Raw genomic sequence first — 25,851 nt, forward strand, 5'->3', positions numbered from 1 at the left:
CCTTTTTAAAAGAACTTTTAAATTTCGCTGTAACTGTCGAAATAATCGCATTGAGATCAATGTAATAATAAAGTATAAGAATTAATGAATGTCGACGAACGATTGCTGTATAATTAATAATTCATACATTGTTATAAAATAATATAAAATATAATTTTTTCAATAAAAATTGTATATTAAAAATTATGATCATTGTCAAAAATAACAATGTGTTATAGCATTACCGATTTATCAGTTTTTATTTTCAAATTGAATGAATAAAAATACATTTTGCATTTATATTTTTATTATAAAATATCTAACAAAATATGAATATTAACTTTACAGCATAATAAATTAATAAAGAACATTTATTGTTATAAAAATCATTATTTTATGTATAATATATGTATTGTAAAGAAATCTGAATGTAGTTTTAAAGTTGTAGTAATTGGAAAATAAATAGATCAATGTGTTTATGCTCTTTAGGATATGTTAAATTAGATTAAGTTGCATTAAGTTAAGATTAAATTAAGATTCTTATTGTTTACATTTAAATTAAGTTTTTTTATGTGATATAATACAAAACATATATGTAAATAGCGTTTATGATTTTTAGGGAAACAATAAATTTACATCTGTCTTATCAGTAATGTAACACAACTTTATAACAATATTTTTTACGAATCTCAATGCAATTATTTTTGACAAAGTTACAGTTTCTAAAAAATTTTCCTTTTAAGAGAAGAACTGATTCTTTAATTTATTGCATCGTATAGTTCGTTCAGAGAATATTTTTTTTACATTTCTAAATCCCCTTTTCCTGAAACATTTAAATTTTAATTTAGCTTTATTCTAGCTTTTCTTAAAGTTTTAAATTTTTTAGAGAGCCAAGTAATAAATATTTAAAAAATAAATTTATAAGTAAAATTTTAGATTTTCAGTATACGTAATTTGTTCAATTTTTAATTAGTAATAAGTTTTTAATACTAAAAATTATATACAATGATTGATATGAATGACGCTAAGAATTTAAAACGTTTTCGTTGAATGAAAGTCATATTCTATATATCTCCCATGATTAATATCTTGTTTGTACGTACCTGTAAATCAACAAAAAGCATTCTTTCTGTTAAAGTAACAAAAATTTTCTAAGATTAAATATTCAAACTAGTGGCTCGATAAGCAAGAATTCCTATTGGTTAATTACATATGTGAGCAATATCTTTAAAAGCAATATCTTTAATAAATTTATTAACCTACTGTTTTTTTCTAGGCACGAGCGATTGTCTATCATCGTGATCGAAGATCTAGACACGAAGTACTATTTAACGTACATTCGAATCTTTTGTTTTTCGTGCACGGTTTCTTATTTGAAAAATATGATAAAACTATGAAAGGGATGTGTCGAGGATCATCTCCACGACTGTAACGTACAATCATTCGTCGACCATCAGTTCAAAGTGTACTGCACCCTTCTTTTCGGATCTAATTGAACTGTATTTGATATTCTTCGCCCATGCCCGACATTCTATGTTGATGATCTGATTTCCTAAAAAAAAATTCGATTTAGAATGAAACTTTTCGTGGAGTACGCTTGTATTCGTAGTAGCATTATTTATTGGCGTAATATTAGCCTAATATATCCCTAATGCATGTTTAACGAATATCTTGCCAATGTACTACTCGGAATATATTTTAAATTTTTTCATAGGCAAATTCAAAATATTTTATTAAATTTTTTTATTATAAGTTTTAATGAAATTATAACTTTGAATGCATAACAGTGCAGCACTGAGCAATCTTCTTTTCTTGTTGAGTTTAAGACACGACCTAATAATTTTCAAATAACAAATACATAATAAGATCTTGTAATTGTTTTGCACTTATCGTATTTAACCTATCGTATTTAAAATCATTTATACAAATACGACATATTAGATAATATTCATAATTATAATAAAATGCATTTTATTCATTTTTTATTTCCAAAAATGCATAAAATGGTTTATTTTTAACGTCCTTTAAACAACCCTTTAAATAAGTATATAATTTTAATAATTCATTAAGTTAATAACAATGTATAATATTTTATTTGCTTAATAATAAAGATCATGGTTAAGTCAATCAGAGATAAAAGTATGGCATAATGTATAAAATAATATGTGAAATTTTAATATTATCTAAAATATTGTTACAATTTTCACATATTTTATTTTAGATATGTTATTTTAGATATTTAAAAAAATATACAATTTACGAAAGATTATTAAAACAGGACGAAATTAAACCATGATGTAGCTTTAAGTGAGCATACAGGCCGATGACACCTTTCGACGACCGATACGTGCTGCAACACACCGGCTTTTACCGGTTTCATCTGGAGTGTGCGTCATTTGCTTACAAGTCACATGAACCAGTCAGTGTTGGTAGTTTCAATAAAAAAAATTGTTTATCCATAATACGTGTTTAACTTGCATATCACGTTGGAAATCAGAAATAAACTTATATTGTGAAAGATTCCGATAAATTTAACTATTGCTTGATTCGGAAATATTTGAGAGAGAAACTGCTACAAAAATGAAATTTTTTTAAAAAGCCAGAAGTATTAACGAATTTGTTTTATAATATAATATTATTTATATAAAATATATTGTACGAAATATAATATTATATGAAAATTTAAAGTTATCGTGATTTGAGATTTTTTTTGCATTCTGTCATCTTTTAAAATAGACAATTCCGTTTTTCGTTCTTGTCACATTAAAAAATATTTGATATTAATTACTATTAACTTACTTGTTGGTCGAACAAAATGAACGGCGACGACTGGACTTAAGTATCCGGGAATATTTTCATATGGATAATAGAATCCTGGAAAACCATGCCCCTCAGGATAATAATTTATTTCGCCGATATTTTCTCGGTCGTGAGGATTTTCTCCTGTGCAAGTTACCCATACGGTATTTAGCTGCAATGTTAAAAAGATATAAATTGTATATTATGTGAGATTTTGATATCACAATTTTATTTAAAATTCTACGAAAACATCCCCCAAAAAAGATACGGTTGTAAATAACAATGAATTGAATTTTTCGTTCAAATTTTCAAGTTTTTTGGAAATTCTTTAAATTTTGACCAGTATATTAAAGAAACATAATATTTTTAGATAATATTTTTAAAAAAATTATTATTAAATATATGCTATATATTTATTTTATATATTGTACTAAAACTTTTTTATTAAAACTGAATTTTTATTTTAAATTAATCTAATTACACTTTGCCTATCACAGAAAGGTATTCTCTATTATTTTTATGCCATATATTACGCATAAACATCTGCTGTTATGTGATGTTTAAAAAATATTTTATACGAATATCAAATAATAATGTATAATATCTATACATATAATTTAAAAATACATATAACATTTACGTATAACAAATACGTATAACAAGAGTTATGTTATCGCAACATTAGTACAGAACGAAGAAATTGAACAAAAGTAATAATAAGTAATAATAATTTTTATAATTTCTAGTTCTATGTATTCGTATAGATCGAACGTACCTCACAAGTATGCACATACAGACAAAATATATATAATTAACAAATAACACAATCTTTATTCTTGTTTGATTGTTAAATAAATAAATAATACGAAGACTAATCAATAACGAAGATAAAAATGAGTTGTAAAAATAGTTCGAAAAATAATTTCAAATAAGCCTTTCTTTATTTTAATTTTTGTTTGTTTATTTTTAAGCTTTAAATATAAAATTAAATTAACATTGAGAAACTAAGAGAATTCATAGACAGTGCATCAATATGGATTGCGAATCTAAATGATGAATTTTCTTTCCGATCTTCGTTCGATCCAGATTTAGTTTATCGACTAATATAATTGACTGACCGACTAACTAACCCATGAAGCGTCGACTAATTTTATATATTTGATTAAGCTGTCTGGCATATCGGGCGGCAAATTCTGAGTATTGTTATAATACTCAGGAATCCATCCATATATCTGAAAAATAATGTTTTAAAAAGTTTTAAAAGAAACCTTATACAGGGTAGCCTACATAAAGTTACAAGTTATTATTTCTATTAAATGAACTTGTATATGTAATATTGTAACAATCAAAGATATGATATTATAATATATATTTTGTATCTACACTTTGACTATAAGTAAACATGATAAAATTTTCACATTAAAAAAGTTTAATAATTTTGAAAAATCTTTTTCTATATAATTTTTCTTAAGCCTTTGTTGTGGCTGTGATGCTGGCGCAGCCAATACGGTAGTAAGATTCTAATCCAGCTAGCAATTCAGCAAGAAAATAAGCATCGTGTGTCACAGGTTTTAGATACAGCTATTGCTTTATCTTAATCACATACAGAAATATTCTGAATATATTACACGGATTTTGCAGATGTTGCAATATTTTTAGGCTGCTTTGTGATAATTTGGACATTTATAGTATATGAATTCTCATAAAATTTTATGAACATAATTTTTTATGAATAAATTTACAGATAAATTAAAAGTAGAGTAAGTGTGCGAGGACCCGAAAATGTCAAGAACGATCGATGATCGTGATGGATCGAGAAGACATCGAATCAGGTTGGGTCCCGAAAATTTCGAGATTCTCGAAAATATCAGGATTCTCGACAGATTCGAGAGTCCCGAAAATGTCTGGGATTCCCGAGGAAGTTAAGATTCTCGATAAGTCGAAATTCCCGAAAGAATTTATATTTCCGAAAATTTCGACAACCCGATTGTTACTTAGAATCGCTTTAATGAATAATGAAGACTTAACGATTCTATATTTGTGCTTGATGATTACAATTACAAAAATAATTACAAAATTTTTATTAAAACGACTCTCGAAACGGTAATCAAATTTTCAGGAAAAGCAACAGATTCAAGAATATTGAATCGAGAACCTCGATTCTTTCGAGAATTCCGACTCTGTCGGGAATCCTAATTCTATCGAAAATCTCGAAAGCTTCGGGAACCCAATCCCGACCTGATCCGATCTATTCGGATTCTCACCTTTAATTAAAAGGTAATCATAATTTATAAATGTCTCAAGATAATGAATTATTGATATTCCTGAATATTTGGTTTATTTACGACAATTAAGAAAATCTTATAAAAAATAGATGAATTAAGATACATTTCATTCCAATTTTATATGATATGATACAAAGGATTTTATACGTATATTGTTGCCTTACCTTGTTAAGTTTAATGAAAACGCAAGGTGCCGAATTATTGAAACCGTATTGTTGATTCGGAGAACATGGTCCCCAATTGTTTACATCGATTGCACATACGTTACCAGATTTTGCCGGCTTGTTATAGCTGCAAATTTGTTGATTTCTACCGCCATTTGGCAAAAGTGATGGATTGATATAGTCTATTTAAGTAAATAATAGAAACACGATTGGATTATGATTAATTCATAACCCAGCACAGAAAAATTGCAGAAACATTGCAAAATGATTTCACTGAAACATTGCAATATTGCATGTGATTGCGAAACGTTGCTGTATCATTGTTGCAAAATTCCAACAATGTTAAGATGTTCGCTTTTTGTTATAGTGCAACAAAACGTTCCAGCAATATTGCAATGTAATGTATTTGGATAAATTTTTTTATGAAGACTCTAAAATGAAAACTATTCGTATACATATATCTTACTAACTTTTAATTTTTCTATAAATCGCATTTCTAATGATAGTGCTTTTCAAAAGTAATTTTTTGTAATAAAATCATAAAATATTCCAATAAATATAGTATTAATTCTGAAGGATAAATTTATTCATGAAGATAAAGCATATATGTGTGTGTGTGCCTCGAATAAATATTATTTACATTAATATAATAATACAGTCGCTTGTAAATTAATTATGGATTAAGTTAATCGCAGTGATTCTTTTTAATTCGAAATCACTTCGAGTCAATTGAAATTATTATATAATTAAAATTATAATTAAAAATTATTATAATTATAATTATAATTATAAATTATAATTAAAAAATGACGGTATGAAATCAATAAAGTTCGGGTGTTGGTTTATTCTTGCGTTAACAGGCATAAATATATCATCGATCATAATTATATAAATCGTTTTCAGCAGTTTAATTACTTATCATCTTATCCGATAATGATGCATTAATTGTTTCTAAACTCGATATTATACAATCTTTTGATTTCATATTTAAAATAAATATAAATATAAATATAAAACTTAGCTAATAAATAGCCGTCAAATAATAGATCAATAAATTTTTTATTTAAATATAAAATGAATTATATTAATTATTATATCATAAAAACGGTTGTTAAACTAATAGACTGTATTATATAAATATTGTAAAATATTATATTTTTATATTATTATTATTGTAACAATTAAAGAATTACCGTTTTGCAATGTTTGTAGAATATTACGAGCATATTACTGACATTTTGCAGGCATGTTATTAATATTTCTGTAATACCTCTGCAATATTACATTGCAATCTTCTGTGTTGTATGGGAACATAAAAGAATGAAAATTTATTTTAACGCTGGCAGAAACGTGAAAAGAATTTTTTTTAATATATGAAATGGAGAAATGTATTAAAATGATATTTATATATTTATAAATATCATTTATATTTGATATTTATGTATTCTAAATTATGTAACAGTATCGTACGAAAATTAAAAGGAAATTCGAGAATTTAAATTTGAATTTAACAAAATTGGAAAAATAATTAATTATATTTCTATTGCAATAAGAATTAGCTTTTTTGGATGTGTAAATATCTTTTTAATAATTTTTTTAATGTATTACTAATAATCAGTATTTACATGTGTATGTGTGTGTGTGTGTGTGTGTGTGTGTGTGTATATGCACACACACTAATATATTAATAGCACTAATGAATTAACAGCAATGCCGTTATTGAAAATAAGTCAATAGATTCCATATTACTCACTTTCTAAAAATTTATCCAAGCGTTGCGTCCATTTTTGTATATCAGTCGCATTTGATGCGCTGTACCAAATAAGTGATTTCTCATCGGGATTATCCGAAATCGGTCGGAATCCCAACCCTGATAATTGCAATCAAAAAATTCAAACATGTATTATAAATAATTATTTCTATCAAATAACATAATTTTTTTAAATATATTGTCAAAAAGTAATATTAAAAATAAAAAATAATCAGATTGATTTATAATATAATTTTTTAGACATGTCGGAGCGAATAATTACCTGGATTAGTACCTATAATGCTGCTACTTAAAGTCCATTTAGGTTTCTCGTCGCTCAATGTGGCCAGCATGCCCTTCATGCAAATACTGAAGAGTATCGCGAGCCCAGCGAAGAAGACAGCGTAGAAGATAAGAGTTACGCCTAAAGGAATACAAAACCGTAAGAGAAGATTATATCATCTTTTACAAGTTTCCTTGTATTCTGTACGTTAAGAAGAACATTTATAGTTATGCTAAGTTCTGTTACGTAAAAATGTATAATGAATTAAACTAAACAAACGGTCAACGGATTAACATAAAAATTCTTCAAAATGATAGATTTTTACAGTTTATAATCTTTTGAAGAATTAAAAAAAATGGTCACAATATATAAAAAACATGAAATTCTTTCATTCAAAAATTATTAATTTTGATACATTTTCATAATTTTATGAAAAAAAAAGAGAGGAATAAGAGTTATCAGTTATTTATACTTTCGTCATTGACGTATCTGAGCGCTGTTGCGTGATCCAAATATTCATCACGCGAATACGAGTGTGTGCCCAAAAATCATATGAGAATAACTAACGTATGAGCTCATTACCTTTCTCACACATTTTTTCCCTATAGACAGATCTAAACTCGTAGTTTGGCGTCATGATCTGCTTACTTCGGTCACTTACACAACCACACAGATACGAAAATTTTCAATATTTCGTTGATCAAACAGAAAATATTTAAAGCACAGGGCACTGTGCCAGCACACGCTCTAAATATAGATTCTTTTTCAGAAGCAACGTGGATCGCAATGATAGCGGCCAACCATATAGCTGCCGTACCATGCTGTTATTAATTCCAGAAAAAGTTCAAATATTTTTTGAAGATTAGATTAGTAGAATACTTGGATGTTTCAGCATTTGAATATTACGTACGTGTTTAAAATTTATTTATTATTTAGGTAATTTTTATATGCATTTGCAAAAAGATATATCTTGAAGAAAAAGATTCATTTAAATTTGCATGCAATGTCGAATTGTTGAATATTGCTTATCTACTCTTATCTCCAGTTATCTAGCATAAAGATATCAAATTTATTCTGAGACATTAGAAAAAGATTGGATAAACATTTAAAATAATCACTACTGCTATGACTCACAATAATAAATCTACTTTGAAAGTTTTAATTTAATTATAATGCAACCGAGTAATACGAGACTTATAAAAGTGTTATAAAGAAAAATAATTCTGACTATATCAATAAATAAAACGAATTCTGATCATATAAATTAAAATTTTAATTATCCTAAATTTTAGTTTTCTTGAAACGTTAAATAAATTTCTGATAAATATCTGATTTGTTATCTTTCGGATTCAGAATTCTAAATCAACATAACAAAATTTTTTCTAGCGTATGAGCATTTTTATTTACTATTAATAGTTTTTCAAAATTTTGTGATGAAGATATAAAGGTTGAGAACATCTAGGAAAAATTAATTTAATAACTTTAATGTTTAATTATTATTATTTATTATTATTATTTTTATCTAAGAATCATATTTAATTTTACTATTAAAAAAACAACAAAATTATTTTGAATTTATTGTCTCAAAGAGATGGAATGTTCCTAATTAACATTTGATAATGAGTATACGATGTCTATTATGTCTTTGAAATTGAGGACTTTCAAGCAAATGCTTATCGAGCTCTCTTATCATATCTCTCTCGACGTTAAAAGCGCTTTAGCTTAGATTTCTTGAATCGTCTGTGATAATTATTTCATCATGTCATTATTTTCATTTGCATAATGAACATAATCGCACAGCGTGGTACATTAGAATGATAACAACATGTGCTATGTGCAAGTATATCATATTCAAAGTATTCAAATGACAGTTTTTTGTTATAATAAATGTATCCTGTTTCAGTTTTATCTAGGTATTGCTTGCTTTTCACAGGAGAATTACTAAACATGCGTTACATGTAGAGATTTTCTAATAAAAGTCTGGACATGAGACAGCTACTTTTGATTGGTTCGCTATGTTTTAATAATTTCTGGGAAAGAGAAAGAAAGAAAGAAATAAAAAATAGATACAATAAAACGAGAAAGAAAAAGAAATAGTAATAAATGTATATCCTTCTCTTTCGCAATTTTTTGTTAAAATCTATCCTGCATACAAAACTGTGGCTTGTGTCCAGACTCTTATTAGACAGTCTCTTTAGTTGCACGCCGCATAATGCGGCAATAGAAGTAGTTTACTTAGAAATTATCAGTTATTAATTTTTTAATACCTTATGTAATAAATGTATCAAACTATAATTAAATATTTTATAACACGCTAAAACATATGACGTGTGGATTAAAATTATAATATAACAAACTTCGATAAAATTTGTGAATGATTCTTTGGAAACTTGTTTATTTTTAAAAATAAAATTAGAGTGAAAATGCTCGTATATTTTCAAAACAAATTAACAAACTCGTGGCTTATTTCGAGCTTATATATTGAGTTATCCGGAAAGTTCGTGCCGACTAACTTATATAATTTAATAAATGTATACTAAAATTTAAATTTTCTGCGTTTCAATTTTCCTTCAACATCGGCAACTTTCCGGACAACCCAATAATTAAACTTTAATACAATTAATACAATTAATACAATTAACATAACAATGTAAATATTATATAATAATCTAAATACAATTAATAAAATAATAAAAAAAAATATAAAATTACAAACGTTTCGGCTTACAAAACCTTCTTCAATGTATAAAGCAAAAATATAATTTACGAATCAATTAGATAGAGCATATGATGAAATATTTATAAACCATCAGTGGTAATGTGTCAATTCATAAGATTCGAATGTCAAAATGTCAAAATTTTATATTATTTTATTAATTATATTTAAATTATTATATAGTATTTACATTGTGTTATGTTAATTGTATTAATTTAAAGTCAGTCTAATTATAAGCTCCGAAATAAGCCACTTTGTTAATTCAAAAATAAAGTTTTACAGTCACATTTACATAATCTTTAAAATATATATGTACTCTACGCTCTTCTATTTTAAAAATATTTTATACTTTATAAAACTTATTTAAATAGAAGTTTACAAATATACAAAAAAACATTAAATTATAATAAAAATAAATATTGCAGGCTTTTAAGTAAACATTGAAAAAAAAGAGTTAAACTAGACTCTATTCTAAGTATGCTAGTACTCTTCTTCCTTTGATAATTCTTTTCCTAACGGAATGATTCTATAGAACGGACCGGTTTTAGTTGCGTGAAGAAAATGTGGGTCTTTTATTCATTAAGTCTCACCAGAACCACAGTGATATCATCAAATGTGTCTGCGTTTTGGAATTTCTGTTTGGCAGATTGAAAGTGAAATTTGTCTGTATAAAATCGGGAATGCGAAATCGGTAAAACATATTTCAGTACTCGAGGCAAGATAAGGCCTAAAAGCTATAGATGGGATGTACATAGCACGACACGATAATACACGCGACGCACGTGATCGGGGATGTTATCATCATCCGGTTGTTGATCTACAACTACTACATAGCGCTTTCGATTATGATTCTTCACACAGCACATTTATCCGAAGGACATTCTGGGAACATTCTTAAGTAAACGTAGGCTCCTTTGGACGTATGCTAGGATATTCCTTGAAAGTATGTGCTGTATGAGTCGCATGAACCAGGAAATTCACAAACATTTATATACCTTAAGAAATCAAAGCAGTTTAAAAAAACGTACAAGGAGGAGAATTGGAATCGTTAAAACGTTTTTATATTGTCTGTCATAGAGATAGATGTCTCGAGAGTTGCTACAAATGTTCCATGAGTTTCATTGCGTTTAAAAAAATTAAGTTGAACTGTAGCTTAAAAGACTTTGACTGAGTCTTATTTCAAGATCATTTTAGATAATGTGTGTCTTAAGATATTAATAGAATTCTGTGATTAGTTTGATATTTTAAGATTACATTTAAGATTACATTTAAGTCTTAAATATAAGAACTAATTATGAATATCGATCTTCAATCAAATTACGATAAGAGAGCACGGCAATAAGAAAATTTGTAATTAAAAATCAGCAGCTCATGTCATGCTAGTTATTTCTGGGTATTTGCTGACGAAGTACGAATACAAGAAATATTTGTACACGCGAATTTCTTCGAGAAATTCAAAGATTTTTTTAAATGAGATTTTTTTTAAATATTGAGTTGTCCGGAAAGTTCGTGCCGATGTTGAAGGAAAATTGAAACGCAGAAAATTTTAATTTAATAAATGTATACTAAAATTTAAATTTAGTCAGCACGAACTTTCCGGATAACTCAATAATTCCATGTAGGATTCTCGGTAATTTAAATGACATAATATGAGTATTTGTATCGCATCGTGCAGAAATTCAAGAATAAAATTTTTATTTCAGCGAAACATTTCCTTTCTTTTTTGTTGAAAATTCTACCCGATCCTCGATTGCATAGTCACACGAGAATTTAGCGACACTGAAACCGCGTGAGAATTGGACTTGATTAGCGTAAAAATGTACAAACGGAATTGTATGTATACAATATACCATGTCACTGTAAGTCGCGGTAAAGAATACAATAATGCACTTGTTAATTTATCATTCGCATATATATGCAAATTTTTAAAAATCCTTATGAATAGATATTCTAATAAAATAATAATTTGATATACGTTAAACTACTGTTAAGATTTGCATAATTTATCTATAAATTATCATTTAATTAATAAATATATACAACAATAATATTATACAAAAAAAATTTATAAAGAAGAATAAATATCTATTGTATTTTATATTCAGAATTTTTCTTTCTACCTTAAGATATTGCTTATTTTATAATTATCGAGATATTGTAAAATATAAATATAAATATAAGTTTCCGTAAGAAAAGATTCGTTCGCTGCGAAACACCTGTTGAATATCATTGCGTCGACCTCGTACTAATCCACATTACATATATATCCGTGAATGATCGCATAGTCAGAAACCTGGAAAACAATTTTTCTGCATGCGTGATATATACATTCGCACTGACTCATCGTCAATCAATCCGTAAATTATTTGAGCTAATAAAAAGCTGTTTAAGTATAAAGAAGCACATTCTAATCATAAATAGAGGAAACATCGGATGTCATAATTGGCAATAATGCAATCACGATAATGTATAATTTGGTCGAACACATGAATACGCTACTGGTGATTGGTTCTTTATTTTTCTTCTTGTATAGAAGGAAAATGATGTGATGACATCAAGTTAGTGAAAAAATAGTATATTCGTGATAAGACATTTGAATTATCTTGTCACGGGAATCTTATCGTCGAAAAATGATATTTTCTTGATGAATGACATTGACAATATATGCCAGCTCGTAAACTTTATAAATTATAAATGTTATTATATGTAATTTTTCTTTCTATTTTAACGAATAAAACATTTTCTGTCTTTGTTGAAATATTTATGTATTTGGACATAAAAGTTTTTTTTTTTTAGAGAATAGAGAAATGATACATTCTTTACTCAAATAGACGTTTATTTTTATCTTATAATTTTTAAATCAAACATTTTTACTTTTATTAAAATAGATATTTATAATAAATATTGGATATTTATGTATATTTGGACATGAAGATTTTTCCGTATAGGAAAAACAATACAATTTAGAAGATATTAAAATAGAATATTATTTTTCTCTTAAATTTTTTTAATAATAATTATTTTAAATGACTAATTATTAAGTTTTTATTTTAATCTTTAAAAGTTTAAAGTTCCAAACGCATTATGTAAACCATAAGATTTATTATTTCGAAGAACATTTGATTGCGTCAAACTTTACGATAATCAATGTCAATAGTATATGCAAATACAAAAAGTAAAATTGGTAAGAATAAGAAATAATGACCAATTTGAAATTACTCATGAAAATATTTCATTGAAAAAAAAACAGATTCTAAATGTGAAATTAATTAAAGACGCACATGCCGCATTAATCAACGTCGTCATAATCATTATCGTAATATCGATGCAACAAATGCAAATCAATGATCGAGCGATCACATTGCATGTGAAAAGCGAACGGCATTGAATATATCTTTCGACAATTGTTTTACATTCGAAACATGTTTGTGATCAACGTTTCTCCTAAAGCGTGTCGCGCTATATGTTTCACCGATTTCTACTGTATTCTATTGCGCAACTTTTCCAAAGAAGACATGTTTGGAATCGATGTTACTATTCAAGAGCCAAAGATCCGAGGTTATTTACTCGAAATCAGTGCCGCATTGATTATCCTTCTTCGAATGAACCGATTGAAAAGTCATTGTAAAAATTAGAAGAGATATTATAATGTTGATAAAGTTCGTTTGTTTTAACATGACTTATTAAGTATAATTAATAAACACACATTCATTTAATTAAAATAAAGATTTTCAACTGAAATGAGTAAAATGCAAGATCGATATTTTTGAAGATTTATTGTTAAAGAACGTCAAATCGATTTCGTATATATTTTATGAAAAAACGCTTAGCTAACTGATTAACATATCTGCAAAAGCAATTTATTTATATGTATCTGAACGCCTTTGGATATATTATTTTTAGCAATTGGCATGCATGCAATAACATTTGAAACGTTGCCCTAATGAGGACACTAACATTAATAAAGTTTTACATCAATTAATAAAATTGCGCTCGTGTTGCTGACGTAATTGAATGACAAAAATGAAAAGTTGTACATAATAAAATTAATTAAATTAAATTAATGAAATTAAATTAATGAAATTAAATTAATGAAATTAATGAAATTAAATTAATAATTTATTACAATCATGAGATTCATGGTAGAATATTTCGACTTATTTCTCATCTTCATCAGTTTCTTCAAAAAGAATCTTAATCTTGTAATATAAATATTTTTATATCAATTATTTACACCATAAAAATGCGTTATTTTATTAATTTAACAATTAATTATTGTATATCATTGTTCTTGTGATACAGTTAGTAAGTGTATAATGGATACAGCTTTTGTCATTATTTTTATTTTCATTTTTATTTACATAATTATTCATACGTTTAATATTTCATATTTTTATGTATGTTTAATTTATTATTATATCATTTCAGCTAATTATAGAGAGCTGATGAAGACAAAGTCAAGAAAGTTCTGCCATGAATTTTATGTTTGTAATTATTAATTTAATTACAACTAATTTTAAGCTCGTTATACACGACTTTTCTTTTTTTTTTATTTTATTTAAGCTTTGCGTCATTTTCATATTTTTCATCCTCTGTTCCATAACTGTATATTGGCTGTATCGATAAAAAAATAAATCATACGCAATTTAATTTTTTATATCTATTAATTATTCATTGATTGAATTACAGATTATATTAATTGATAAGTGTTCTTTCTATTAAAAATTATAATTAATAAAAACAAAACTTTTTTGGAGGGAATCAAATTGAGAAGATAAATAAGCCAACTCATTTGCTTTTTAGTTCAAATTCAAATTGTTACTAAAAGGAAGATTTCTCAAAGATATTATAAAGATACAAAAAGGCCAAGTTTCTTGTGAATTAAATAAGACTTTCACAAATCGTTCTACGTCATAAGTTACAATCTAGAGTAATTATCTTGCGAAATGCAACGAAGTTTTCTGGACGTATTAAGAACGGATTATAGAATAGAACTTTATTTCTTCAGCTTACAAGAAGGGACTTGATTTACACTAAATTTCTTAATCATAGTCCAATCATCCTTCCACTGCGCAAAAAATCTAACTCTATCTACAATTTTCACTATACCGTAAATATCTTATCCATGACTTTTTGAAGAACACGGATTATAAAATCGCGAGAGACATAAATTCCATTTCGTAATATTCTACGAAATCCAGTAAGTAATATCATTAAAAATATATAAGAAAAAACTGATAATGTTATACTGATAATGTTATTGATGAGAAAAATATGACTTGATCAAATATAATATATTAACAAATATACTTGTACAATGCGTTTTCAAATACATTCTTCAAATAGAATCTTGAAAATCATGTTTTGAAGGATTATGACAACATTTTGTATCCTATAAAGAAAGAAGAGAAAATGTTTCCCAATATTCATGAATGTTAATTTGCTAAGCATGGATTACTCAAAGCGCGATTGACATGATTCACATCTTAAGATTTGAAAGAAAGATAGCGTGCTGAAGCGGCCAAATGCTCCCTTCGTTGTTCGCTATGTTACCATCACCGATACTTATTTCCGGTGCTCTCTCATACTAGTCACTGCCAAAACGCGAGACTCAGGGTCGGCTGCTTCTAAACAGTCGCCAAGAAGTCTACATAAAACGTTTTCAATTCATGTATATATATATATGTACATGCACGTGTCACTGTTGGATATTTAACTTTCAATAACTCCTTCATTCATATAAATATCAAATAAAAAAGGTATCATTATATGCAATCAAAATTAATTTAGTTTCAATTCATGAAATTAATTTCTAAATTCATTGAATGATTAATGATTAATGATTAATCATTTTTAATCCATTAAATTAATATTCATTAATAATTTAAGAAATACTAAGAATATTGATAAAACTTTTCTATGCTTAAATATAATATTCTTTCTTTTCATTCTTTGAAAAAATATCGTGATAAGAATAATACTTTACAGCAAGTGACACAGTGTAACACAGTAATCATTTCATTTTGTATTTAACATTGGCAAATTACAAAAATACTATGATTCACTATACTGTGTCTCTTGCTGGAAAGCACCCAATATCTTTCGATCCTCTGACTTCTCAGATGCATAAAGAGTTCAAAAATTCAGTCCTATGTCATTAATTCTGAATTCATTTTCAGATATAAAAAGAATTTTTTTAAAGTTCCGAAAAAAATTCTTACATTTGAAAAAATGATTTCAGAACTGATGACATACGATTGAATTCTTTTTGAATTCTTTTTGAACTCTATCTGCATTCTTTCGATAACACTACGATACGTTACTACTTAATGCATTAATCGTTTCGACTAAAATTGATCAAGAAAAATGTCAGACTTGTCAGAAATTTATGTGTAAAAACGTTATTCGTAATATTAATAATTTAAAAAACTTAATAGAAAAATTCTAATCATGAAAAATTTAATATTCAAGTTATTATTAAAAATAAGTAAAAATTTGAAAAAAAAACAGTTTAATACATTTAATAATAAGAAATAAGCATATAAGCATATTTGCTTTGATGTACATAATAATGTAGATTAGGATTATATATGTACTTATATACAATAATATAAAATAATTGTGTTTAATATTCCTGTAGTCAGAATAATTTGTATTTGAGACTCTCTATCATATGTATTTTGATCATACATTTAATGTTAACTGCAGAAGTATGATTTTTATCTCACATTCTTATTATTCTTTTGTTTGATGTAATTAGACAGTAGAATTCAACAATAGCATAAGATGTAGTTTATAAATGCTTGTGTGCATGAACATAAATATGTATATATATTTTTAATTGTATGCATCGTAAATATAGATACCACATTTAAATGTTTCAAAAATAATTTGAAAAACAAATATACATATATATATATATATATATATATTTGTTGTGTATGTATATATATATATATATATATATATGCATGAAACAAAATACGAAAAAAGTAGAATTCCGATTAGCGGAATGACGTCTAGGGATGTTTAATGAAATAGATGTCATTATATCATGCTGTTACTTGAGATAAGATAATTTTTCCAAATCGATAACTATACTGGAAGATAATGAGATTAAGAACATCAATTTTATTTGAACTGAACATCACAAACTTGTCTCAACATTATACTACTACAGAAGTACCATTACATTCCTAATTGATTTATTGCAATTCTTAAGAAATATTGATCGTAAAATTTTACATGAATCATAAGAATTCCCTTGTTGAACAGAAAAATAGCAATTCTTTTAATATAATGTCGACAATAATATAATTACTATTGTCCTTGTAATTAAATATTTTTTTTCTACAAAGAATGTCACATTCTCATAGAAACAAAATCTTGTTATTCAATTTCAATGTAAAATAATGCATTTGTATTCCACTTTTAAATTTAAATTGATGTTAATCAATGGAATTTTTTATCAACATTAAAATATTCTCCTAAATTAAAAAAAAGAAATTGTCAAATCTCAAAATTAAAATGCAAAGTAGTAAATATTAATCTAAAATAGTTATATAAAAAGACATTAGCATAGTAAAATCAGTTTTAATTTTACGCATAAAGTTTATCATTATAATTTATGTCAGCATAAAACAAAATTTAATAACGCTATTGAATTTGAAAAAAACTTGTTCGAGAGAAACAGAGTGACTTTCCTATTCTTAAATATTTATTCTTCGTGTTTTCAGTATTTATTTTAAATTTTAAAACTTAACTTAGCTTAAATTATTTTTAAACAGTTTATAAAAATATAGTGTGTGGTTCAAATTTTCTATCTTAATTTTATCTTATAATGTCGATTTTTTTTAGAATGTGAGTATTGATTATGCTGAAGCATAATTTAAAAAAAATTATAGAGACTATAATGAGAGGAGTGAGAAATCTTTCAAAAATTTTTTTACAAAATTCTAATATTAACATCAGTATAATGTTTCAAAATTATTTTTTATGTAATAGCGTAGAACTTTCAAGTTATTTTGAATTGTGTATCAAATAATTTTCAACGATATAACATAATGTTTCAACTTATACATTATTTTTCAAGTAATAGCGAAAACTTTTAAATTCTTTCTTATATGTATCCAATAGTAACTACTTTCAACTTTAAATATCTAAGTATTTAAATACAGATGTTTAAAATATTTAGAATAACTTACCCCATTTTTTAGGCGTATGACCACAGTAAGTTCCTTCTGTCGGATTATAGAAACCATCGCGAATTATCTTCCAGCAAGTTCTAGTATCAGGTGCTCGCATATAATCAAACTCGTAGGTACCATTTTGCACTTGCTTGCCACGGACACTCATCACGGCGAATGCTATCGACTACTCTTTGATCGGTCGATTGACTGAGGTAGACTGAGGTATAGGCAAGTCGGTCTTGTCAACCTTCACGCACCGAGCAACTCATGCGGACTGATACGCGGAGATAGCGGGAAAAGCAACACGATTGTACTGGTCTTCGCACTTTGCCTGAACTGGGAGAGCTCGCTTGTGGTTAGCGATATGTAGGTAGTGAGTATACGGATGAACGAGCAAGCGAACGGGTAAAAAACGAGCGGTCGTCTTGGAGGGGCAAGACATTCGTGTGGGCATGATGTTAGGCAGCATGTTGTGTGCTGATTTGGCCTGTTGAGTTTGGCGCGGCGAAATTTGATTTTGAGAATTTCAGGGAGAATATACATAGTGGATCAAAATGCTTGACGTTATCATGTTATAAATATCGTTATTATTTGTTTTTATCATAACTATTATAGAAATATTTATTAACGCTAAAGAAAAATGTTTACATACTTTTTATTTTAGCATTTTTTGCCATTTTAATTTTATAATGTTGAAGATTTTCATCTTTTCCATTAATTTTGAGACATCTGAAAAAGATTACATTTTTTTTATGAATCGAGATAACTTCAAAGATATAGCAGTAATCAGGTCGTTATTCAACAAGTATATGTATATATATATATATATATATATATGCTTTTTTCAGATTAATTAAAAACATTGTTAATTTAATTCTTTTAATAACCTTTTGAATATTTTCTTTTATTACTTGTTTTATTTATGAATAAAAGTGAAAGTAATGCAATTTTATAATCTCTGTGATATAATTCTTTATACAAAAAATTCCTCTATTGATTTTATCTTATTAAAAGAATCATTGAAAATGCATAAAAAAGAAATATATTTACATTGCACATACATTCGTGTTTTATATTCGTATCGGCCTTGAATTTTAAATTTTTATAATTTAACATTCTAGTAAAGTAAAAAAATTATTCTCTATTTAATTAAGTGATTTTATTTTCATTTATTTCGTTCAGAAGAATTTTGATTTAAAAAATACAATTTTAAGAAATACAATATAAAATTTTAGAAATTTTAGAATCGAGAAGTTTGTAATAAGAATCATGGCTGCGCGCTGCGTCCGACGACGTAAAATAGAAAATTACTCATATCTTCTGCTGCTATATTCTTGCACAAACATAAAAATGCGATTTTGATTATACAAAAATAAAATGACAAAAAAATATTAAATAGATATTCATTTTTATTGCATATTTCGAACATAATTCCGTATATTATATTATCATTCAAAGTGACTGTATTCCTTTCAGTATATATATATATATATATATATAAAATAAGATTCTAATACAGAAACTTAACATTTTTTATGACTATTGCAACCTTTTCAATTGTTATTGTAATCAAATTTGTTTGGAAAAATTGATTTTAAATAATACAGGCACTTAAAACAAAATTCATTATTTGATCCATAGATTAAACTATTTGTATGTATATTAATGCTCTGAAACTGAATCCAATATCCAAATTGTTCTATCAAGTTACAGTTTTTTATCGATGGAAAATAGCTTGATTATCTATTTTATTTTATTAGTCATTTATGATTTTTAATATGCTAGTTAAAATAAAAAAGACAAAAATAAGTTCGACAATCATATGCACGCTTATAAAGTTAATATGCAAGTTGGTAGATTAAATATATTGAAATGTCGAACTATTTTCCGTCGAAAGAAAAAAATTGTGACGTGATAGAGAACAATTTAGATTTTAAAGCGTCAAAATACATAAGAATTGTCTAAGCTACGGATAACAAAATTTTTTATTGTATTCCTGTGTAATTTTTCCTTCATCGGTTGTGTAAAATTGCATACAATATTGAAAATATTGAAAACATGTTGGAAAATATAAATGTTTAAATATAATCAATTATGAATTACGTTTAGATAATCATTTGAACATAAAAATATGATATTAAAAAATACTCTCTTTAGCGTTTAAATGTATTTTGTCTAAACGTAATCCATTATTTAAAGCCTTATTATTTTGCAAAGTATTGCTTAAAATAAAAATTTACAAATGACTTCATTACTTAATTTTTTAGAAAATCTTCTTACTGTATTTTGATTTGCAAATTTCAGGACATCCTGTATATATATATTAAAGAGGTAAAAAATAATTCTTGTATTATATTCCTTGAATCGAAGTGATTTGAATTCGTATATATTATCAGAAATGGCTAAAAAATAATAAATTATTGTTACCTAATAATTGTAATAATGAATTTAATATACATAAAAATTATATACCTGTAATAAAACGATTTGAATTTATTTTTTCAATTCTACGAAATTCGAAATCTATCAAAAATAAGGAATAGATTGTTGAAACATCAATGATAAAAATAACGATGAAAACGGTAAATTACAATAATTTTCTAACGTAGAAATATAATCTAAAATATTTTATTAATCATTAGAAATGGTAAAAAAAAATGAATTAATTGTAACATATGTAAGAATTTTTAATATTGAAAATATTATTGAAAATATTATTTAATATTGAAAATAATTAAAAAGTTGGAATGTGTACGATGAAATATCGATAGTATCGCACCTACGTAACGTCATTGAAACAAAAATGGCTGCTACGAGAGATCTGGCGGGATTTGGTCGAATTCTGCGAATAATCAACAATAGATTGATACACATTAATTAATAAAATTTGAATCATTATAGTGAAATAGAAAGGAAACAGATATCTTCATAAAGTATTAATAACATGCAGTTCCATTCTGAAAGCGGGTTAGAAATGTTATTGAGATTTAAGGAGAAATCACATTCGATTAACCTCGACAATGTTCTTTTCTCAACTGATATCAACAACAAGAGCATCATAGAGATCATCGGGGCTTCATCCACTGGAAAGACTGTATTATTGTGCCAATTCATAGCAAAATGTATACTACCCGCGCAATATAAGGGGATCAAGATCGACGGATGCGATGCCTGTGCGATATTGATCAACACACTTGGCCATGTACAGATGAGTAAGATAGCAGAACTAATGACGTCCACGGTGCGCAACGCATATCAGGCAGCTAATGTACAACTGTCAGCCGAAACGGTAGACTACATAATAAACCAATCTCTAGAAAACTTAACAGTGATCAGCTGTTGCAACAATGATCAACTTCAGCTGATTCTGCACACACTCGAAGATGAGTTTTTCAACAACAAAAGAATCACTTTATTAGCTATAGATAATATACTGGCATATTATTGGCAGGCAAGGAAAAAGAATATACTTACTATGAATTATTATGCTACAGGCTTACTCAAAATCATTCGGTCTCAAACATCTCAGTTTCACATAGTGACGGTTTACACTAAATGGGATAGACCAGTGTCCAAGTACGAATCATATGCGAAATGTACAGATACATTAGAGAGGACAGGTGTAAATTATAGGCTGCAGCTTAGTAAAAGTACTAGAGTTCGTGAGTTTATGTGTCATGTACAATTTACTAATAATGTAAAACAGATTTATTATACAATCTCTGATTCTGGTATAAAATGGATAAGATAAATATAAATTAAAAATAAATAAGTTTCAATAATTAATTGATGAAAGAAGAACCTTGTCCACTATGTCTAATGGATTTAACAATCTTGAACCTGCTATTGTTATTTGGCAATTTGAATTAAATAATGATATAATTTCTTTAGTTTCTCTTATTTCTTCTGGTGTTATACCTCCAATGACATAAATGATAATCCAATTGTTATCACATGGATGATGTTTTATTCTTCCTTTAGAAAATAAGCTGTCAAAGACATTCAAAACTAAATTTTCTTCAGAATTTCTTTAGAAAAATTGAGACAACATCCATTTAATATAACATATATAATAATAATAATGCATAATATAATGATAATATAATATATAAACTTACTTGAATCCAGCAGAAATAAACGAAGGTGATCTCTGATGTAAATCAGGAAGTTCATATCTATCTGGCTGGAGTATATCTGTTAATAATTGTTGCAAGATGCCAACACGTCGAACAATTTCTTGAGAACTTGATTTAGACATCAAAGAACTGTAAGAAATATTTAAAATGCCACTATATATTTTTTATATTTGATATATTTATATTTGAGCAAATATGAATATTTAAACATGTAAAATATGAAATAAGAATTAGAATCATTCTGAATTCGAATATATTTAATTTCAAAATGAATTTTATCTTTGCAAATATAAATAAAAAATGTGTAATATATATACACAGATAAATACATATTCCATAATAATTAAGTATATATATATATATATATGTATAAATTATATATATGTATATATCTTTATAATTTCATACGTATAGTTATGTAGAGGCGCGCGTTGCTGTGCTATTTCATGTAACGTCTTCATAATATGATTCGCTATTTTTGCAGAGGTTTCCTTTATACTCTCAATCTCTGTAACATCTAATTTAGATATATATCAGTATTATGTTGCAAATTATTATATTACACACTTATCTTTAATTATTCAATAAGCTCAAACATTATCTTGATGAATTTATAATCTATATTTTCATGATACATTTATATAAAAAAATTTAATTAGGTAATGAAAAATCAATTTCTTTATCTCTAAATAAGTTGTTGATAACTTTATCCACGAGATATCTTCCAGATATCTCATTTATTCATGAGATATCTGGGAGATAGCTTATGGATAAAGTTATCTAGAGATGACGAAATTGATCATAAAATAAAAAAGTTTATAATTTATATTTTTTACATAAAATTATTATCAGTGTAATAATATTTTTAATAATATTTTAATAATATTTTTTTAAGCATATTTGATATATATTTGGTATATATTATGAATAAATAGTTTAATATATTAGGAAGATAAAAACAATTTTGTATAATTTAAATTAAATATAATTAATTTCATATACAGAATAGATATTATTTTTCATTGTCAAATAGAATTTTATATTACTTATATATATTCTCGGATTTTGTTTTATTTGTAATATTAAAATATTTTTCATAATGTATTAATGATTTATTATTTTTGTATTTTATAGTACATTTTACTAACCGAAAAGCAATAAAGTTTGTTGATACACTGACATCTTGCTGTTCATATTTTCTTTTAATTTTGTAATGTCCTCAAATATAGCATCAGTGATTGCTTCTTTCAGCTGTTGTTCTTGTTGAAAAGAGAATTGTATTTCAGTTCCAGCTAACGCATAAATATGCACCAAAAGTGCCAATATATTGTCTGTATCAAGGCCTCGTTTTTCGCGAGTTTTTATTATATTGCTTAACTGAAAACATTCGAAAGAAGAAATGTAATCTTATAAAAAATGATGCAAATATTGAGAGTGTAAAAGAAACTAAATATGATAATTACTTGTCCAAGCACGCTCGTAGAATCACGACTTACAGCTATGTTTTGTAAAATTAATTTTTCGAGACTAATTAATAGATCTAATCGTGAAGTCTTTTCTGATATTAAGGCTTGTATAATTCCCAGTACGACCTACAAAATAAATAATATTTAAATACATGTTTTTCTAAATTATACATATCTAGAAACCATTTTTTTTTCCATCAAAGCAAAGCATATATTAAATTTTAATATTTCATTATTAGGGTACACATACTTGAAACTTTTTGCTTGATTCTGATATAATGTGAAGATCATCTACATCTTTAAATTTATTTACAAGTTTCTCTAAACTATGTGCAGAAATCCTCATTGCTAGTTTTGGTTTCAGGTTTTCTCTTAGTTTTAAATTTTCTTTTGATGAAAGTATATCGACGAGTATTTTATTCATAGTAGCCAATACTTCTTTTTGTTTTTTTGTGATTAATATATTCATCAGTGTTTTATCATTGCTGGCCAAGCATCCTGGTACATCGATAAATTCCTTAAAATATAAAAATACTTTTATGCAATTTTCATGTAATAATTGACAATTCTATAATCTTGTTCATAATATTTAAATGAGATATGTATATCACATATATTAATGAACTATTATACCTGTGGACCGCAAAATAGAGGAGACATATTTATTGCAACGTCATTGTAATGATGAGGTAAATGAGGTAAAGTACACAATATTCTGGACAGCAACGATTCAGTATTATTACTAGTGGAGGTACAAAGATCTAATACTCTGTCGACAAAGATTAAAGATACTCCTTTTCTCTTTGCAGCAATTAAACTCTATATAAAATTAAATATTAAAGTAAAACATTTAATATTTTTTCAATATCTTTGTTGGTCTTTTTTAATTAATTGTAATCATTAGAATTATTTTTTCATAAACTTACGTTTCTACGATCGATGGCTATTGGTAACATTTCTAATTTTTCAGCAACATATTCGCTAAATTTTCCAATTGAATAAATATCTTCTTGCAAATTCAAATATGTTAATAAACTGTTGAACAAACTTACAAAATGATCAACTATATGTACAAAATGATCATACTGTGAATTCTTTAACAATGCATTATTTAATGGTGATAGTAGATCACTGAAAGGTGGTGTTACAAACAGACCATTGTCAATTAGACTAATAAAAATTGGTCGAAATAGTATTGTCACTGAACAGTCCTATAAAAATCAATATATAAAACTTTAATAATATATAATAAACTTTATATAATAAATTTAAAGTTGGAAACTTGTATATTAAATGAATACCTGCAAATGTTGATTAGAATGCATCCAGCTTTTTACATCTCTCTTTAATTTGGTATAATCTGTTCTATCCTCTAGTGACACTGAATCCTCGTAATTCAACAAGCTTGAATGTGCAGCAGTAATAATTGTGCAATGTTCAAATGCATTTTTCTCTAATATCATCTTAACTGTACGTTGATAAAAAGCTAGATCAGTAGAAGTAGAAATAATAACTACCTTTTTGCAATTCGGTATTTTGACATACTGTAACAAATTGCATAATAAATTAACTATTTAATTATGAAATTTTTTGTGACAAATGCATTTGCTAATCACATACACGAAAGTTGTACATATCCAATTCATGAATTGATATTGCACCAGCATCCTTAAAGAAGGAATGTATCTTGCCACCAGTATGCCAATGAAGACATTCTGTTGCTGCATGATCTATATAGACCGCAGATTCACTTACAAAACCAACAATATCATACCAAACATCAGCAAGAAATTGTTCCATATCATTAATAGCTTCCATTATTCATTAAAAATATAGCTTACATAAATGTATTATGGAAAAAATTTTTCACTTTTACTTTTAAAATGAGTTCGAAATTACAAATTATTTTGTATTCAATATTCAAGTAATATATAGTAACAATGTAATAATATTGTTCAATGAGACAACATAAATTGTAATATAACGATATTATTTAGTCATTCTTGTTAATTGTGCAAAATAGAATTCAACTTTTTTATGTCATACAGTTTAAATTCGTGACAGTACATTATTTTTTTATATAA

General features: G+C 26.3%; 3 protein-coding genes across 3 annotated transcripts; 1 reads left to right on the forward strand and 2 right to left on the reverse strand.

Annotated features, from left to right (window-relative positions):
- Positions 1-1,418: 1,418 nt before the first annotated feature.
- LOC105627830 (sodium/potassium-transporting ATPase subunit beta-2-like) lies at positions 1,419-18,331 on the reverse strand. The gene is made up of 7 exons (XM_012209108.1): positions 18,181-18,331; positions 7,261-7,401; positions 6,981-7,097; positions 5,228-5,409; positions 3,909-4,010; positions 2,779-2,950; positions 1,419-1,531 (listed from the first exon to the last, which is right to left on the reverse strand). The coding sequence occupies exons 1-7, from the start codon at positions 18,329-18,331 to the stop codon at positions 1,419-1,421; spliced, it is 978 nt and encodes a 325-aa protein (XP_012064498.1).
- A 2,778-nt stretch (positions 18,332-21,109) lies between these two features.
- Positions 21,110-22,055, forward strand: LOC105627832 (DNA repair protein XRCC2-like). Its single transcript, XM_012209110.1, has one exon. It carries the CDS (start codon positions 21,110-21,112, stop codon positions 21,914-21,916), a length of 807 nt encoding a protein of 268 aa, XP_012064500.1. The 3' UTR covers positions 21,917-22,055.
- On the reverse strand, positions 21,833-25,585 carry LOC105627831 (sec1 family domain-containing protein 2-like). The gene is made up of 10 exons (XM_012209109.1): positions 25,388-25,585; positions 25,069-25,311; positions 24,694-24,978; positions 24,401-24,586; positions 24,018-24,284; positions 23,765-23,893; positions 23,450-23,678; positions 22,710-22,818; positions 22,284-22,430; positions 21,833-22,154 (listed from the first exon to the last, which is right to left on the reverse strand). Exons 1-10 carry the CDS (start codon positions 25,583-25,585, stop codon positions 21,941-21,943), a joined length of 2,007 nt encoding a protein of 668 aa, XP_012064499.1. The 3' UTR covers positions 21,833-21,940.
- Between the last annotated feature and the right edge of the window lie 266 nt (positions 25,586-25,851).

This window comes from Atta cephalotes, assembly GCF_000143395.1.
Source record: "Atta cephalotes unplaced genomic scaffold scaffold00010, whole genome shotgun sequence".
NCBI lineage: Eukaryota > Metazoa > Arthropoda > Insecta > Hymenoptera > Formicidae > Atta > Atta cephalotes.